General features: G+C 39.7%; 1 protein-coding gene across 4 annotated transcripts in view; it reads right to left on the bottom strand.

Moving 5' to 3' along the window:
• The window catches only part of RABGAP1 (RAB GTPase activating protein 1), a 169,863-nt gene that overhangs the window by 37,677 nt on the left and 111,727 nt on the right, over positions 1 to 20,459 (bottom strand). For all 4 annotated transcript variants that reach the window (XM_024762276.1, XM_024762277.1, XM_024762278.1 and 1 more), the window contains exons 14-19: positions 18,721 to 18,834; positions 14,765 to 14,839; positions 11,471 to 11,596; positions 10,722 to 10,865; positions 8,321 to 8,362; positions 7,931 to 8,059 (exon numbers count right to left, since the gene is read on the bottom strand). In XM_024762276.1, coding sequence (XP_024618044.1) covers positions 7,931 to 8,059; positions 8,321 to 8,362; positions 10,722 to 10,865; positions 11,471 to 11,596; positions 14,765 to 14,839; positions 18,721 to 18,834 — 630 coding nt within the window. The remainder of the gene's footprint in view (positions 1 to 7,930; positions 8,060 to 8,320; positions 8,363 to 10,721; positions 10,866 to 11,470; positions 11,597 to 14,764; positions 14,840 to 18,720; positions 18,835 to 20,459) is intronic.

Raw genomic sequence — 20,459 nt, 5'->3', positions numbered from 1 at the left:
ACTAGGAAAAAGGCCACATCTGTTTTGCTTACCACCATACCTCTAGCGCCCAGCTCAATGCTTGGAACATAATCGGAACAGTCAGCTGTTGAACAAATCAAAGTCAAAGACCTTCCTTTTAACCCAATAAGGATGCAAGCAGGGACATTTATTTATCCAATAGTTGAGCCCCACTATGTGCAGTGTTCTTTGCTAAGCATTAATGATACGAAGATGTACACAGATCAGGATATGCAAACTCCACAAGGGCAGGAACTCTTTATGCACTGTGAAATTCCTAATGCCTGGCACACAGTAAGCATGAAAATACTTAATGAAGAGACATAGTCCCCACAGTTCATTTTGCCTGTCTCTTACTTCTACCACTAAAATTTTAACTGAATTCAAGAAGAAGAGAAGCTATGGAATCAGCCGCAGATCTCTGAATCACACCCGCTGTTGGCTGACTTCTATCAGAAGGCTGTGGAAATCACGGCTTCACACACAGAGGTATTTTTGCCTTCAAAGACGATTAAATTTGAAATCTGTTCTGTTTAAATACACTTTCAAGGAGGAAAAAATTCTAATTTCCTGGGTTAAGGCTGAGTTTGTAATTTAGGTAAAACCAATTTTATACCTCATTGCAATTAGTACAAGGTTCTTAACACTGTTAGAGACAGTACCACTTTGAATGTCCCCTGAGAGCCATGGTTCCCACAAAAAAAGCACAGAAGCTAACCCCCACCCCACCCCCAGCAATAAAACATTCTACACACCATTTCAGAGGGCTCATGGGCTCCCTGAGGCCCATCCATAGTCCCAGGTTAAGAAACGCTGAATTAGAGAGAAGGTGGAGACTTGGAACATGCCAGATTGATATTTTGGTAGAGGTAAAAATTAGTCTAAAACACCTTTCCTTTGGTCACTCACTTATCATGAATCTGTCACAGGAATTGGATAAGGTTCTCTCTTAAAACATGTGCTACTTGCCCTGGGAAAGCTGGCCCCCGATCAGGCCGTGGAACAGGCAGGGATGTCGTGGCCCACACTGATGGAGAAAGAATGAGAGTGGCTGCTGACCTTGGTGGGAGTGAGGTAGTACCGTCGGCCAGTAAGAACTTGGACAGACCAAGGCTTGAGTCCTGGCTCTGCAGATGACTTACTGTGTGACTGAGGGCAAGCTGCCTTATCTCAGCCTCAGGGTCCTCATCTGTGAAAATCCCAACAGTCCTTATGAGAACTACTGTTATGAGGATCACATGATATAAAACACATAAAGAGCTAAGAAGAGTACCTGGCTGGCACACAGTGAAGTGTTTTTAATAAAGGGTGGCTGTAACATTATTATTATCTGCTTTTCTTCTCTGAACATGTGCTGCAAACAATGAGCCATTTAAACAAAGTCCATTTAACACAGAAGAGTAGGAAACAGGCTGCTGATAGGAAATATTAGGAGCTGATTCTGAAGTTTGGTTTAAAGTCCCCGCAAGGGGCTTCCCTGGTGGAGCAGTGGTTAAGAATCGCCTGTCAATGCAGGGGACACGGGTTCAATCCCTGGTCTGGGAAGATCCCACATGCCGCGGAGCAACTAAGCCCGTGTGCCACAACTACTGAGCCTGAGCTCTAGAGCCCACGAGCCACAACTACTGAGCCCGTGAGCCACAACTACTGAAGCCCGTGCACCTAGATCCCGTGCTCCGCAACAAGAGAAGCCACCGCAGTGAGAAGCCCGCGCACCGCAACAAAGAGTAGCCCCCTCTCGCCGCAACTAGAGAAAGCCCGCGTGCAGCAATGAAGACCCAATGCAGCCAAAAATAAATAAATAAAATTTTAAAATAAATAAAAAATAAAGTTCCTGCAAAAGTCAAGAATCCCTGCTGGGCTGGACTCACAGAAAGTCCAGTGCAGGTGGGAGGTTGAATGTTAGTAGCTCTGCGTGGCAGGATTGGAGTTATGTTGTGTGGGTGAGTGTGTGGGTAGGAAGAGGTCTGGTACATTAAGGAGATCCTGACCCCAAAGTCCTCGTTGCTAAATAAAGAAATCTGACACAAGTCCATGGTTCTTTTTCAGTTAGTGATTACAAGAACCTGAGATTTACATAAAAGTTTCAAGATAACAAGCTGCCTCTACATCTACTATTTTCTTTAATCATCAAAATGACTTTCTGAGATGCGTACAGCAGGGATTATCACCCTCATTGTACTGGGGAACTGAGACCTAGATAGGTAAAGTGACTTGTCTAAAGTAAAGGACCCAGACTGTTCAGCGGCAATGCCAGCACAAGAATTCAAGTCTCGGGTGATTCTTGCTTTTTACCCATCTCTGTAGCATGCCCAGTACTGAGCACAGTATATTCTTGGCATAGAAGGCAATCTACAAATGCTTGTTGACTTGAACTGACTTAAGGAAAGCAGATACCTGGGCAGAGAAGATCAAAACAGCCTGGGCCAAAAGAGCACTGGTGTGTGAAGGATGATGATAATATCATCAGAAGAGCAGCCACTACTTTAAAGGCATCGTCTTATTTCTCTCTCTACAACCCTGCTGTGCTCACCTACCTTAGGTCACAAAGCAGAGGCAGAGCCAGCTTGAGAGCCAAGGTCTGTGGGACTCCAAGGTCTGCACTTATAGCCACTTGAAACAAATCAACATTCTACTTGATTTCTCAGCCTTTTTATTTAATTTATTCAAACAGTTCAGGCTCACACTCCCTCAAAGATTACTAAATAGAATTAGGCATCCTTGTTCTACCATCAGAGTATTTTTCTAAAATGCAAGAAGCAAATTATTAGCAGAGGAATCACATGCAGATAAGGACCAAGGGAGAGGAACTCATTAAAATAAAACAAGAAGGTAGTGAACACTGCTACCCTTGCAACAACCAGCAAACTTTAGGGTTCAATGCAGAGAAAGAGAGAACCCACTCAGAAGCTTCCTCATGAAATCCAATTCTAAAAGGTAGGAACAAGTAAAGATATCTTGTAAAACTAGCCGGGTCTAGTTATAAGGAAAATGGAACTCAGCTACAGTGTACAAAAGGTAAGTTTCAACACTGACATAGAGACTGAGTTACCCATCTTTATATGACAAATATCACCAAAAGTGGACCAATAGAAGTAGCTCTTGTCCCATTCATTCAATCCCTCAGGTACAGTAAAGCACAATGATGATAAGCATTGACTTTAGAGTCTGAAATTCCTGGGATCTAATCTCAATTCCATCCCTAACTTTGTGCCCTTTGGGAGTTTTATTCAATTCTCTAACCCTCAGTACACACATCCGTAAAATGACCTCATATGGTCACTCTAAGGATAAATTCACTATGTGTAGACACTATACAAGCTTCTGTGAACGTATCAAGAAAAAAGACTGATGAAGTCACTACAAACACAGAAGTTAAAACCCAAACCCACACTAACTACACAAATGATTTGAGCAGAGAAAGAAGTTCAAACTAGTGCTGCTTTTAGGCTCATGAATAAAAACATACCCTCAGGGCAAATATCCCCAAATGCCAAAGAGTTTTCTGTTTCTCCAAATAGCAAATGGTTAGGATTACATTAATTGACAGATATTACTATTTGGTTTTTGTAATAATATCTTTTCTTACAGGTAGTTTGAAGCCTAGCATATTCACTTTATGTTTGATATAACAAATTCCAATGAAGCCATGGTTCAGAAATTCCATTTCACATCAGGCAGGATTCTACAGCCAAAGGGTCAAGTATTCAGATTTGATCTAAGAAACCCACTGAGCCATCTCTTTTAGCATAGTTCCTGCTGCTTCTAAACCAGCCTCACGTATCAGACTTGTTCTCAAAATTCCTGTATAGACACACAAAGAAACAGTTGCTCTCACATATTTCTTGAGTCAAAACTTAAAAGACCTAATTTTTTTTTTCCCATTTCCCTCCACTAAAGATGATGCATGGCACAGTTATGGGTATGAAAGGGCTGTGGAGCTCCTAGGACCATTCCCGATCTCCTGAACAATCTATTTAAAGTGAAATTCCTTTTAGATCTTATATCACAAGTGGAAACAACTTTTCCATCTCAGGTCACTGACCCATGGAGGGAGAGAAATTCAACAGACGGCTAAATGAGTTTTGATGTATGTATGTATGTTGTTAAATTTTAGATTAAGAGCAGGGGTCTAAAACTCTGTAAGAAATAAAAAAAAAAATTTGGTCCCATAATAAATTAAGGAGTAGAAGGGGAGAAGTAAAAGGGAAGAAAGGAGAGAGAGGAAAAAAAAGGAGAGGCAAGTAAAGACAGATACTGGGAGAGACTGATGGAGAAAAGGAAGATGCAGGCACCGAGAGGACAGTGGACCTTTCTGGGCAACAGACCCACCTTGTGGCCATTGCAGATACTGCCGCACCAAACTTGGTTCCTGCCGCCTTCTGAAATAAGAGGCCATGCAACAGGGTGGAAAGCCTTGGGAGCACGCAGTCAGAAGGCCTGAGTTCCAACAGGGCTTTTGTCACTGCCCAGTCAGTATCAGCTGGGTAAGTCACTTGGCTTCTATAAGCCTCAGTTTCCACACTGGATTTGCCCTTTGCACCTCACAGGGTACTGTGAGGAACAAATGAGATTCTTATAAAATCTGTACAAATACTGGAAATTACAACACTGTAACTGCTAAAACACAACAAAAGACAACAACAAGAATAGGTATCTGTCTCCTGGACTGGCATGTGAGATAAAGCATTCCCTATTCCCACCTTAATTAGGAAGTACAACTGAGAAAACTGAGTCACAACTTTTTTTTTAAATTAAAAAATAACGGAATGGAATTGAATGAGTTACAAGGCCAATGTTCCTTTCTAAATTCTACACCAAGAAATTCAGAAGCTAGTTTCCAAAGCATTCACCTAGCAGGAATCCCCTTTTCCATGGCTAGAGGGTCTCCAAACAACCAGAAGATACTATGCACTCTCTGTGCTGACTGAGGCCCTCCTCCATCATGCGGTCTACGTAATGCAGGGCTCATAACTGAGCTTGCCAATGATTTCTCTTATTTTTGAGCTGACAAATTATCACTGTGACTGAAATCCTTTGCCAATAATTGGCTCAACTATTGCCTATATCTCCTTTAATATTTTTTGGTGTTAAGTATAGCTGCCAGAGTGAAACTAATCATCACTAACTAAACTGTACACACCATATCCCACCTTTTAACAGAAAAAGCTCACTCTCTCATGTCCTGGTGAATCTGTAGGCTTTCCGTGATGAGTCAATTTCAAGAAAAATTACTATTTTTCTCACCTGAAACCATGTGCAAGTAGGGGAAATCATCCAAAGTGTACCCTAGCCATGCAGGGCTCTCCAAGACCAAAAGGAATTACGTATCTAAGCAAATAATAACGTGTGCTGTGCGGCCTTGTCTACCTTAATTCTTTGGAAGCAAAGGCAAGGAAAAAGACATCAGACACCTCCCATCTGGACTTTGGAAATAAAGAATCCATTTATTATTAAAGTGTTTCAAGCTAATGAAAACCCAAAAGGTAAACCTTTAGCTAGAAGCTATTTTTAAGCCTTGCCCAAATCCATGTTAACTCTTCTTTGTAAAACACTTGGAGGAAGCTCAACAGAATATTCATTTATTCACTCATTCAACCAATATTTACATGTCAGATCCTGTTCTTGTGCTGGGAATTCAGCAATAAACAAACGAGATAAAGTCCCCTCTGTCACAGGCTTAATTCCAGCATGGGGACAGGGGGCACGCAGATAATAGTCAAACATATAAAATAATGTTAAGTATCAATAAGTGACATGAAGAAAATATGACAGGATAAGGAGATAGGGTGTAAAGAGTTGGGGGGAGCTGCTACTTTAGACACTGTAATCAGAGAAGTCCTCTCTGATGACATGATCATTGAGCCTAAGACTGAATGAGGTGAGGGTGAAGCCATGTGGACAGCAAGGAGAACAACATTACAGGCAGAGAGACCAGCCAGCACAAAGGCCTGAGGAGGGAACATGCTCAGCATGTCTGAGAACAGCAAGGAGGCCAGGGCGTCTGAAGTGGAAAAGTGTAAGGGGGAAAAGTAGTAGTAGTTGAAATCACACTGTCAGAGGTGAGATGGTGCCAGGCCTTGCAGGCCAAGGCAAGAACCTGAGTTTTATTCTGAGATAAGAAGCCATTAGTGTTTTAAGCAAGGGAGAGATGAGATCAAAAAGAGTCTGGGAGGAAATCACTGTGGAAACAGAAGGACCAAGGAATCGACTGCAATCTTCCAGAAGAGAAGTGATGAGATGGTTAGACTTGGGCATTGGTGATGAAAGGGTTGAGAAGTGATCAGATTCAGGATATATTTTGATGATAGGGCTTGGATGTGGAATATGGAGATGTTAAGTGTGAAAGAAAGAATAGAAGAGGATGGTATCAAGTTTTCAGGCCTGAGCAATGAGGTCCCACAAACTGGAGATGGGGACACTGAGAAAGAAGCAGGTTTTGGAGGGGAAGAAATCATAAGTAAGAGTCAGCATCCTTCTGTATGCTAAACCAGGTTGGGATAGAAAGCAACTCCAAGAAGCTCAGAGCTCATTTGGCTGTGTGCTGTGCGCAAACCCCTCGCTGGTGTAAATGTTACTGAAAAGAGTTTGTTTCTGCTTGAAAAACCAGGGAGGAAATAATCATAGTAGTGGCCATTATTTCTTAAACCCTTACTAATTATCAGGCACTAAGGTAAGCACTGTACATATACTGTAGTTAATCCTCACACGTAAAAACACCTAATCACAGGACCTAGCACATGGCAAAATATCATTAAATGTTATCCATAATACTTGTGAAGGATGTAACATTTTACATTGAATGATAACTTTAATGATTATTTTAATTTCTAGAAGTTCTATTTCCTTTCCCTCCCCGCCAAATCCCCCATTCACTTCATATCATGATTCCTATTATTTATCAGGCTAATATGTAGTTTTTGTATTCCTGCTTTTACAAACAGGGTGGCCATTCCGAAGTCCTAAGTTTATGCAGAGATTTCAGTTTCATTCTGGGGCCTCCAGAAGGCCCCAAATCATGTCTTGTCTTCGTGAGTAGTAAAATCCTAATACCTACCTCTGGTTCTATATTCCCTTGGAATGCTCTTTTATTATCACACACAATACATTCAGCCACTTTGTTTAAGGCACCTGGGTATTTCTCTTTTTTCTTTCAAGTTCATCCAGGTATTTAAACATTTCTTGGATTATACTTTGTTTAGCATCTCCAAATGTTTAAAGAAGGGTAGCCTGAGTTAGCTCAGTCTAACATATGACCAGAACCAGAAATCCAATATTACTTTACAGATGAGGAAATTGTGCCTTAAATAGGTGAAATAACTTTGAACTCAGATCTCTCTGATTCCCAGTCCGTACTCTAATTCAGTAGATAGTGAAGCTTCTCTCCTACCACATCTGCCCCTGACACAGTGATCACAATTCTACCCTCTGGAGACACACTGAGTAAATATGACAGTCAGTCTTTTATGCACCCTATAAGCATCTCAATACAGCTATTTATTCTGTCTCCCATTTGCCTCCACCTCTCAAATTCCAAACTAAACTCCCTCAATTACTTTTTCTTCTTTAAAAACAAAACTTTTATAACATGAACACAAGGAGATTCTTCTTTTTTTTAAAACTTAAAAAAATGATACAAATCATAAATGCTTCACTGGAAGTGATAAATAGTGAATAAGTTTCCTTCATGTATTATTACTTTCATTTTAGGGAATTTCTGACCATAACAACAAATACTGAAAGTTAAAGGACAGCACAGTAGAAATCATGAAACCTGATATTTAATTCATAGGCTGTAATATATATGAAAATATTTAGAAAATTATACAATACAAAACATTATTATTAATGTACTATAAATGTTGACAATTTGATCAGGAGGAGTGAGACATTAACAAAGGAATCTAAATTAACGCAAACATGATTTTACCTTCATGTTGCAAGCTAATTCCATCAGTTTTTTTGCATTTTCTTCTGAGCGATATCTCTTAGGAAGCTGAACCCTGAAGAACTTCAGCGCACCTTCAAAGTCTGTCAATAGCAAGTCATCTTTGGAAGTCTTGAAGAAAGAAGAAAATACAACCATGTACAGAAAAAAGTTTTCTGCTATGAAGGTGCCCAAGAAGGATTTTATAATCCCAGCACCTTTATAATCCCCAGAAGATACTTTGTAGCCTTTGCAGAGCTCCTTGCACATATCCACTGTCAGGGACAATGCTAGAGCATAGTGGCTGTTCAGAATGAGATTAAGACCAAGATACTGCAAGTGCTGAACAAGGAATACCAGATAACCCAGCTTACAAATAAATGTGTACTGTACCTTTAATAATCCAAGGGCGACATTAAAAATAACACTTATTCCCTAAAAGAAAACACAGAAAACATTTTCAGTGTTTATATATGGATCATTAAAAGCTGTTTGTCTTTAGAATACCCCACAATTTTTAGATAAACTGTAAAAACTTAAGGAATGAATCTTGAAAATATCTTGGGGAAAAAAATTACAGGGCAACCACTGAAAAACCACTTAAGGTAGACCCAGTCTCCCATTTTTTTGAGAGAAGAGCTTTTCTAGAGCTATTCTCGCAATTCAAGAATGCTCTTCAAAGTATTCCATGCTTCCGAACTAAAACATTAGAGTCATAAAATTGTGATCTCTCAGGAAGTAACTCCTGGTGGCTCTTCCTGTATTCTATACTGCTCACTCCAAGTACAGCAATCACTCTGTCCCTGAGCCCTAGGTCCCAGAACTGAATCTGCTCAGGGTTCCCTCTAATCTGCCTTTCTTAAGCTAATCATTCTAGGAGTAGTGGGGCAAAGGACAGCTCAGGCGAGGCCCTAAAATCTGCTGACAGTGTTAAACTTTTAAAGTTTCTGGGCCTCAAGTTCCATAACAAATAGTCTCCCAATGGTTTTCTGAACTAATTAGTTGAAAAGTTTATGTAGGTTACTTAGCATGCCACCAGGCCCACAATAACTACTTAACAAATGGCTGTTTATAATAGTGAAAAACTAGACAAAGGTTTGAGATTAGGAATTGGTTACATAAATTATGATATATCCAAAGAATGGGATACTTGGCATTAATTAAGAATAATAAGAATAATTAAGAATAATGGGGCTGGGCTTCCCTGGTGGCACAGTGGTTGAGAGTCCACCTGCCGATGCAGGGGACACGGGTTCGTGCCCCAGTCCGGGAAGATCCCACGTGCCGCGGAGTGGCTGGGCCCGTGAGCCATGGCCACTGAGCCTGCGCGTCCGGAGACTGTGCTCCACAACTGGAGAGGCCTCAACAGTGAGAGGCCCGCGTACCGCAAAAAAAAAAAAAGAATAATGGGGCTTCCCTGGTGGCGCAGTGGTTGAGAATCTGCCTGCTAATGCAAGGGACATGGGTTCGTGCCCTGGTCTGGGAGGATCCCCCATGCCGTGGAGCAACGAGGCCTGTGAGCCACAACTACTTAGCCTGCGTGTCTGGAGCCTGTGCTCCGCAACAAGAGAGGCCGCAATAGTGAAAGGCCCGCGCGCTGCGATAAAGAGTGGCCCCAGCTTGCCACAACTAGAGAAAGCCCTTGCACAGAAACGAAGACCCAACACAACAAAAATAAAATAATTAATAAACTCCTACCCCCAACATCTTCTTTAAAAAAAAAAAAGAATAATGGTATATCTGAAATGCTGTTTCTTATAATGTTTCAAGCTAGATAGAAGATACAAATTTCTTAATGGATTTTTATATGTTTTGAATATGGGATAATTAAAAATAAGGATGGTACATATGTGGAGGTGTCCGTCTATAGACAGTCAAGTATATGAGATAAAAAGAGGTTACCAGATAGCATATATAGCATAATCGTATTTTTATATAGATATAAAACCATAATATACATTATTACATAATATTCCATATGAAAAAAACTGTTCCATATAGAAATTACACATACACATATATGAAAAGGCAGAAAGAATATACACCAAAATGTTAAAAGCAGTTTCCCTCTAGACTGGGATTAGAAGTATTTTAAAATCTTTTTGCTTATAGTTTCTATAACAAACGTGTTATTTTTGAAGTTAGTTTTTTCTTCTTAGGCACACACACACCCTAAAACCCAAAACTAAGCTGAGGCAAAGACTGTTATTTACTATAATATCTATTTTCTTTCAGTAATAGACCCCCAAGTTTTAGCAAATTCCTAGTCAGCTTAAATAAAAAAAAAAACTCCCCTTAGAAGCTAGGTATGGTCAGGTACCTAACTTTTGGTCAATAAGGGGTTAAGAAGAAATGCAGGTGGAAATTCCAGGAAATGTCTTTTAAAAGAGGGGATGCAACCTCCCTGAACCCCTAAACCCCCTAGCTTAAATATAGAGAGACAGTGGCTGGAGCTCTAATCAGCCATACGGAACAGAGTTGCACTCTGAGGAAGGTAGGTTACTGCCAACCTTCTGATTTCTTTTACATGGGAAAGAAAAATAAACCTCTACTTTATTTAGTCACTGTTATTTTGGATTTCTTCAATGCAGCCAAACCTAACTAATACAAATGTGCTTTTTTTTAGCAGAGAGCACCTTTGACAAAACATGATTATTAGCATCAGCCCAAGGAAGAGTAACTTAAACCTGGATTTTCCAGCAATGAAATAAAATAACTGAGAAGAACAAATTCTGTTTTAACAGAGGTGACACAGGAAGGACACTACAAACAAAAGCCAAAGTGTGATACGTACCTCACATAAAAGCAGGTCGATGATATGGAAGACCATGTAGAGAGGGAATTTTGCAGTGAAGAGCGTAAGAAACCACTGGGAGGCATACATGTGTGCTTCAAGGCTTATATCCAGGAAGTGGTTGTACAAGTCAGGAATGTATTCCTGAAATAGCAAACTAATTAGTCTTGGGCACATATGCAGCTGTTTAACTCTCACTCAGGAGGTTCATAAATCTGCCAGAAATAGGCCAAAAAAGTCACATATTTGTGTTTTTCTAAAAATTGCCAAAGTGCTGAGAAGAACACTTATTATCTGGTATTAAACTGGCACTCGGCTCTCGTTTCCAGTCCACAAAGTAGCTCTAAAGAGGAATCCCCAAATGGTGACAAATATTTGGAAGGACAGTTGTTCTTTCCAAGTTATGAAATGTTTGGGAAAGTTTGTTTCACTTTTGTTATAAGATTTCTAACCAGTCAGCTTCAGAGCCTTGGTGAATATTTCTTGACTGAGTTTGCTGTGTTAAAGGCTCCTACAGTCATCTGATCTTTTGGGTGTTTATGAGATTGAAAACCCGGCTCACACCCATCGGGTTAACACCGTATTAATCGTGGCATCATCGTTACATAGAGAGAAATGAAAAACCTAAAACCTGTCCTTAACCCTGGAGGGCTAGAAATCGCCCCTGCTCCTTGGCACCATTTCATCAATCCCGCTCTTCCCAGTCTTGCATTCCTACTGGCAAATGCAAAGCTGGATTCTCTACTTACCTGCATGAGGCGCTCCAACTGGTAAAATTTGCAATGCAAATCTTCAAAGTTTTGCTTGAAAAGTTCCCTGAGACCATAGTCAAACATGATCTTGACCAGAACACTGAATGCCTGTTCCTCAGGCATCTGTAACAGACAGGCAAAGAGGGAAGGGGTGGGGGATCAAAAACATACACAGAAGTTTCCTCAGTATATTAAATTTATCCTTCAACTCTCCTATCTGAATACTAGGAAATTCAGTGATATGCAGTAACTCAGATCTCAGCTGTGTTTTGTAACATTCATTCATTCAACCAAGAAATATTTAACAATGCCTACTCTATGTCATACACTGTTCCTGTTCTTGAGGAGCCTCTCATACAACCAGTATACAATAGCTGTAAAATGCCTAGTTAGAAAGACCAGTGGGAACACAAGAACAAGAAAGCCTGGGTCTTCCTGAGGGAGCCAGGAACAGGCTTCACAGGGAGGGCAGGACTTGAACTGAGTAGGAACAGGTCTATACTCGAGTATGTTTCATCTTTCCCAAATCATAAGACCTTTGTTAAATCATTTTACCTCCTTAACTGTTATTTCATTTTAGTAAAAATGTTTTTCTTCCTCACTGTTACTAAAAACATGGTTAGTTACAGAAGAACTTTATGTATTCTAAGGTCTGAAGAAATGTTTAAAGTATTACAGTAACGCCTGCAGTAATACTTAAAATAGTACAAAAACCTCCTTTACTTCACTTCTATTTACAGATGTTACTCACTTATACATCTTCCACAGCTTTATGGAAAAATATCTCCCTGAGAACCGGGCAAAATGTCTAGTTTTCAAAATAGAAAAAGAGCGCTGGAAATATTATTTAAGGCATGACATGACTGTAGCAAGCCTTCCAAATGTCAAGAAGGTGGGTGGGCTTCTGTCGAACAAGATGATGGAGGTGGGCTGAGCAAAGAAATAACTGGGAATAAAGCAGAGCTAAAGAGCAAATCAGACTAAGTAATAAATGAGAAAAGGATAGAAAATTATTGTTGGAAGGGTAAGGGCATTTGGGGCAAAGGACCAGACCTTTGAGGTCTTTACCGTGGCAGGCAACTTCACTCTTCCACTCACTGAGGGAGAGACTTGGTCTGCCCAGAGTGACATTTCTGATGTTAGGCAGCACACCTGCCCTTACTCTGAAACAAGCACTTATTCTAACACGATGGCAAGCAGCATAGAGCTCAAACCAAGACATTGGGGATTTCATCGGGAAACTCATTTTAAAAGGGTTGTGACACTTAAATGGGGATAAATGTCCTTGCACGAAAATTGAGAACAAAGACGAACCACAGACTTGTGAGACTCTGAGATATAAAGTCTGATTAAAACAACAGAACAAAAACTTAAAACTTGACTTCTTGAGGATGTGTTAATTAGCTTGTGAGAATCATTTCACAATGTATAGGATGTCAAATCATCACATTATACACCTTATATATACACACACACAATCTTCGTCAATTATGATGTAAACAAAGCTGGGGGGAAAAAAAAACTTGACTTCTTTATCAGTGTCATAGCTTTATCACATTTTTGCATGCCTACCAATACCAACAAGCTAGGCTCACAGTAAGAAGATGCAAAGTGGTTTTGTTTTACTTGTATTACAACCTACACGAAATGGCTTAAACCTCTTCAAAAGCTTCCTGTTCTTAGAGAAACAAAATCTAGACTGCGTGGCCTGGTCTCCACAGCCCTCCTTCAAGCTAGTCTTGTGGACCTCTCTAGCTCCCTCCCCCTATTCCCCATGGCTCGTGATGCTCCTGTCACACTGCCTTTCTTTCAGTTCCTTCCAGATGCCAAGTTTTCCCCATTTCAGGGCTTCTATACACTGTACTATTCTCTTTACCAGGACTGCTCTACTCTCCACTCTCTTGTTTTCAAAACAGTTTTATTATTTTCATAACAATGTTAAAAAAAAAGTTAAATGATATAGTAAAGTACAAAAGAGAATGGATATCCCTTCTCATTTTTCAGGGTTCACCTTAAAGGTTAGCTTCCCAGAGAAGCGTGTAATCGAAATGAGGCTCCCTTGTTATAATCTTGCATCAAACGTTTCACTATACCTTCACAGCGCCACTGAAAGTAACAATGATATACCTGTGTGACTTTTTTTGCCTACAGCTAGTCAGCTTCACTAGCTCTGCATCCACAAGGACCGGGGCCACACTATATTATCCACTCCTGATCACTAGCACAGTTCAGACCATAACAGATGCTCAAAAACTCTCTGCTAACATCACCTGTGTGGTATTTTTGCCAAGCATTTTAACTTGAATCATGGGAAAATGATCAGCCAAATCAAGAATCCGGGATGTTTTACAAGACAATCTGCTTTAATTTTTCAAAACTGTCAATGGCATGGAACATACAAAAAAGGCAAAGGGAATAGATCAGATTAAAAGAATAAAATGAAATGACAACCAAATGCAATGCCTGATTCTTCACTGATCTTGATTAGAAAAAAAAGCTGTAAGGACTTTACTGAGTAAACAGGGAAAACTGAATGTGGACTGTGGGTAAGACACTGTGAATCAGTGTCGAATTTCTGAGATATGACTGTGATATTCTGGTTAGGTCCTCAGGAGATACATGCACAAGTATTTAGGAGTGTCTGCTACTTATTTTCCAAAGATAATTTCAAAAAATTTCTTTTCCATTAAAAAAAAAAAAGTGTGTGTGTGTGTGGGTGTGTGTGTGTGTGTGTAAAAGAGGAAAAGAGAGAGAGATGCAGAGAAAGCAGTGTGGAAGAATACTGATATATCAGGTCAAGAGTATATGAGTGTTCACCTTAACGTTTTTTCAATTTTGCTGTGGATTTAAAAAAATATCAGTAAGATGGAGGGTAAAGGTCTTTGCTGAATGAATGAACAAATGAATAAAATGGTGCTAAAGCAACCCAACTTCTCTGCCTCCCTTCCACCCTAATACATAAATCTCAAAACAAAGACTGATGACAGCGGCTACTTTAGAGAAGATAAAATGTCCCCAAAGGGTTCAATCAAGACTAAAGTCTATCCAATCACCCTAGTAATAAAAAAAGTCTACCCTTGTACCAATTTTCAACACTGTCATTTATTTTTTACCATGTTTCTCTCCCATGATGACACTGTATTAATTTAAGGAAAAGGTTTCCAGATATAGGAGTTAACCTTCATGCACTAAAGCCTGGCCAAAGGAAATAAAAAACCATGATCAAGTCTAAGGCTAGTATAAGCTGAGGCAGGACATGTGTAAGTCATACATAGAGACCTAATTACTCACATGGAGAAGCAGAACAGCAGCAAGAAATGACTGGCCCTGGCAATAGCCAATTTCTTCATCATACACAGAATAAGCCTGGGGGGGAAAAACACACGAGGTGTAAATGAATGTAGTCGCTCTTGAGTCATAGTTGCCTTATAGGAACTTGAACACGGGAACCTTGAAGATGCTACCCACACTCCACTGTGGCATTCTGATGGGCAGTGAATGATGCAAACATTTCTCTTCAATTCCAATTTTTCTTTATTATAAATAACGCTGTCACCACGCCACTTCCTGTAGCCAAGGAGTGGTAAGGTTAAGCAAAAACCATTTTAGCATTAAAAAAAAAAGTTGTCATTCCGCCTGTCTTTGCTCATGCTTTTCCCTCTTCTCTGTCTGAAAAATGTGTTCTTCACTGAGGCTCCAAACATATTCTATTCCCCCAGGATTCTCTCTCTCCTCGGTACTTCTATGGTACTTGTGGCAAATGTATGGTTATTATAGCACTTACCACACTGCATTTTAAATGTCCATCTTCTCTACTAGACTGTGAACTTCTTAGAGGCTGGGGTGATGCACCTCAACACATACAGCAGGCACTCACTGCTATATGTGTTGAGCAGGCACTCACTAAACACTGTTATTGCTATTCATTTTTCTTTCTGGGAAAAAAAATCTTTTGGCAAAGATGCCAAAATACAATCCTTTCCACAATGCCAGTGATGACTTTTCTGATAAGAGGGATTACTCCGAAACCATCTGTGGTTCTTTGGAATTTTCATTTGTATTTTCCTTGGCAGCAGATGATGACAACTCATCTCTTCTGAACGTTATCATTAACAGAATATTGACATCAACTAGTCCTGTGGGTTACTCTTTGGTTCTGTAGTTGTTCTTCAGAGTCTTGTTCTTTTGGTTAATATTTATAGTTCTCATGTAAGTTGTGGGGGGAAAGGGGAATTCCGATAGATTCAGGACGCTATTCCCTGTTTGACAAATTTATTTCTGATGAAACTCTCTTTATTCTCCATTTTTTCCCCCAAGGTTCTTCTGTGTCCCAAGAAAGCAACTTAGAAATGGGTATATTTAAATTTCAGATCACTTAGCAAAATGTGATGCCAACGTTTATTAGATGACAAGTTAATATACACATGGGATTTTATCATTAGCTTTTGGTGAAACTATAGCTTTAAAAATATATACATATATATGTTTTACATAGCAGGCACTCACCAATCACTGTTTATGTTTTTATATATAACCATGCTTTCATAAATTCAGGTAGAATTCAATATAATCTCATTATATCCCCCGTTTTGTCAAAGCTTATCTGATGAGAGGGCTACAGAACGAGAAACACATATGCTTTTCCAAAGACAAGAAGCACAGAGGGATTTAGAAATGATATTTTGTAATTTAATGAGACCACTTTCCACCTATCAAATCAGTAAAAAATTAACGAGTTAATACTCATTTTGTTAAGACTGTTGAAAACTAGTAGTAATATATGCCAACACAGCTCTGTGGAAGGCAGTTTGACAAAACTGATGAAGGTACCAATCGACAGTCGATTAGTCAAAAAAGAATAGAGGCCTCACAGTTAGATAGAGTTGGGCTGAAATCTCACAATTGCTAATGTCTCGGTCTGGCTCTTAGGCCCAATGCTTATATTCCTTATTTGTAAGATGAGAATAATCACAGTATTTATATAATAGAGCTGATGAATTATTCTCAGTCCTCTCAAGTAAAGTGCTCAGCACATGGCTTAATCAATTATGTACTAAGATAAAAATGTATTGAATTTCTATAGGTAGAGAATGAGGGGAGCATTTTTCAGGCTCATAGAAAAGCTAGAAGGAATGCTTTATATTTCAAACATTTCCCGAAAGTTTGAAAGTACTTTCATGTACATAATACATTCGGGAAACGTTTGAAATATAAGTTTCATGGGGGCTGTAATGAAATATGGGGAAGAAAAGGCGTTTCACTAATTCATCAACATTTAATGAGCACCTTCTATAATATGGCGTGCACTGTGCAAGTGCTATAGATGCTAACATATGTAAGAAATGATTCTTGCCCTTGAGAACTTCACAGTTCAGTTGGGAAGTTTGACAAGTAAATCAACCAGAGTACAGTGAGAAGTCCAATGTGACTGAAGCATAAAATATTTAGGGAGTAAGCCTGGATATATTATAAAATGCCTTTAATACTAAGCTAATGAATCTAGGACCAGGAAATGAACTAAGGAATTTTTATTTCAGTCTGTGGGTTAGACAAAGCACTAAAGGTTTTAGTGGGTCTAGTGGAGGCCACTAAAATGATCCAATTCTAGGGTCAACACAGAGAAAATAATAAATAGGCTAGAACCCAAACGCAGGGAGACTAATGCAAGGCGGCTTTTGTAAAAAAGTGCCAGCAACGTACCATAGTGGCCTGTACCAGGGCAGTGAATAGTGAGGGAAGTACAGCTTAAAGAGACGTCAATCGTATCAAACTGAACATGGCCAAAGGAAAGAACTAGAAAATAACAGAGAAATGATTGTATCTTCAGCAAGAAAATGGCATGGGGAAAAAAAGGAGGGCTGTTTTTAATTAAAAGAGATATAACAACTAACCACAGTATGAATATTGCTGGATCCTGATTCTAACTAAATGTATAAAGACATTTAGGGAAATCTGAATATGGAGTGGCTATTAGATGGTACTGATGGATAATGATGGATGATACAGGTGGATAATGATCTTATTTTTAGAGATGTACGGCAAAGAGTTTAGGATTATGATGTCTGAGGTTTGCTTTAAGTACTTCACGAAAATCTTTTTAAAAGGACAGATGAAGAAACTGTGGCAATATATTGATAAATATTCAATCTGGACAGGGATATATACAAATTCATTTACACTATTCAACTTTTATGTATGTTTGAAAATTTTCATAATAAAGTGTTTTTTTAAATGAACCCAGTTTTAGACCTGTTTTGTCTGATGTACTTGACAGACTTTTACATGGAGACCAACGAGCAGCTGGAAATTTAGGCCTTGAGTTAATGTAGATTTGGGAACATCTGTGCAGTGGTGATAGCTGAAGCTGTGGGAGTGGAAAGGGTCACCCATGGAGACAGTGTAGAGCTACAGGAACCAGTGACTGAGCACCTAGGGGAAGGCCTCTGTTTTAGGAGCAGGCAGAGAGAGAGAAAAATCATGAGAGAATGAGCGAAGTAGTTAGAGAAGTGAGAGTTTAACCAGGAGGGTGAGAAGTCAGGAGCAGAGAGAGCTGCAATGAAGATCATCATGAGAGAGAAACAAGAGTGCAGCGGGGTCAGAAGTAAGGATGAGAGTCAAGTGAGCACAGGGTTTCTTTCTGGGACATTTTGCAGGAAGGTGAGGGAGAGCTAGATTAAAAGGGTAAAAGAAATCCTACCATTTTATTTTTAATTATATCCTGTTCATTATGAATCTAAAATTGTGTTGTTACTGTTGATTTTACAAAGACTTTTCTCTCATTTTTTTGCATTCTTGAACATCAAATATAAATTACGTTTTGTAGTTATCCTTTGCATAATTTCAAAGAACCAGAATCACCATTTAAAACTGAGTCTTGGACTTCCCTCGTGGCTCAGTGCTTAAGAATCTGCCTGCCACTGCAGGGGACATGGGTTCGAGCCTCGTCCGGGAGGATCCCACATGCCACAGAGCAACTAAGCCCATGCGTCACAACTACTGAGCCTGCGCTCTAGAACCCGCGAGCCACAACTACTGAGCGTGTGTGCCTCAACTACTTGAAGCCCGCGCGCCTAGAGCCCGTGCTCTCTCATTGTGGAGAAGCCATGGCAATGAGAAGCCCACATACTGCAGCAGAGTGGCTCCCTCTCACCTCAACTAGAGAAAGCCCGTGCACAGCAACAAAGACCCAACACAGACAAAAATTTAAAAAAAAAACAACTGAGTCTTTTTTTTTTTATATGAAATACCTTGCATATTTTATATAAGGAATCTTGTCCATCTCCTCCTGTGTCCTTAAAGTAGTCATGTGCTGGGAATGTCCGGTTAATATCACGAGTGATAGCACTGTCCTGGGGAGACTCCTGTGCAAACATTAGGAAAGAGAAGGTTTAGTAGTCAATTACGTCCGTACTTGTTTGGGCTTATACAACAAGGTCTTCTCATTTACATGCTTTAAAATGCTGCAGGGACATACATACACATATGCATGCCCAGAGTTACTGTGTCTTCAGGGAAGCCAAAGCAAAAGCAAATATTAAGGGGAAAAAAAGATGAAAGAAAATCAGCCCATTTCACTCTATACACCTCACGTCTATTCCACCCCTGTTGCAAGGAAGTCCAGCTGGTAACCTTTCTATTGTAAGAGAGAAAATGTGATTCAAAATAGATTGCCCCATGCTTCCCTGGTGGCGCAGTGGTTGAGAGTCTGCCTGCGATGCAGGGGACATGGGTTTCTGCCCCGGTCTGGGAAGATCCCACATGCCGTGGAGCAGCTGGGTCTGTGAGCCACGGCCGCTGAGCCTGCGCCTCCGAGCCTGTGCTCCGCAACGGGAAAGGCCGCAACAGTGAGAGGCCCGCATACCGCAAAAAAAGAAAAAGAAAAAAAAAAAAAATAGATTGCCCCCAGGAAAACACTCAACCTAACCTCAAAAGAAGGAGGCAAAGTGCTTCCGTTAGAAAAACTGGGTACAAAAATTGCTGCCTTAATTGATCCTTTGGCACAAAACTCATGTGCCAGGTTCTCAAAGGGAAAAGAGAAATCCCTTGATTGGGGTTTATCCTAGGGACAAATGGCATAAAAATTCACATAGTGGTCTACTCAATAGGAAACTAGACTATTAAATGCCAAGGAATTCAAACAGCCTATGGGAAAATATTCCTTGCTTTTACCAATGGAGAAAAACTGTTTCCTCTTCTACAATGAGTTACTAAAACTGAACAAATGTCAATAATGTCATAAAATATGTCAAGCATCCAGCTATTTCTAATAGCTTCCCCTTGTTAAATTTTATTTGCTCACATGGTAAATAACTAGAACACAAAAACATGACCTTCTGTTTTAACAATGCATTGTCTTCATAGCTAAGACAATAGACTGGATTCTCCTTGGTGAGACTACATCATATTCAGCACACCATCCAAGAGCCTGATACTCCTGTTTCAAGTGAAAAATGAGTGATACTCTTTCTTGTTGGGTAATTTCTCTAGCCTTTCAGGTAATCGGGTTCCCAGGGCCATAAATATTTTACAGTTGTGGGATCTGAACTAACTTTACATTTAAAAAGATTTTTTTTTTACTGAATAAATTTGACATGTAACATTGTATAAATTTAAAGTGTACAGCATGTTACTTTTGATACATGTATACTATATTGGAATATGATTGCTATAGCAATATCACATTACACAATTATAGTACAACATTACTGTCTATATTTATAATACTGTGCATTAGATCTCTGACTTATTTACTACTCATTACAAGTCTGTACCCTTAAACACTAGTCTTACCGCCTCAAACTCCATCTCTGGTGAACCATCTTTAAAGCCTATCTTTCTTAACCTGTAAACTATTTAAACTTTCAAAGACATTGCCAAACTGCTTTCCAAAGAGATTTATTGTCAGACTACTAGTTTTTAAATGCATCATTAACAGCAGTTAAGGCAGCAGAACTGTGGTGATCTCTGACAGGACAAAATCCAAGGT

This window comes from Neophocaena asiaeorientalis, unplaced genomic scaffold, assembly GCF_003031525.2.
Source record: "Neophocaena asiaeorientalis asiaeorientalis breed wild unplaced genomic scaffold, Neophocaena_asiaeorientalis_V1.1 scaffold78, whole genome shotgun sequence".
Taxonomy (NCBI): Eukaryota; Metazoa; Chordata; class Mammalia; order Artiodactyla; family Phocoenidae; genus Neophocaena; species Neophocaena asiaeorientalis.
Note: the sequence above shows the minus strand (reverse complement) of the source record. Positions and strands in the feature narration are given on the sequence as shown.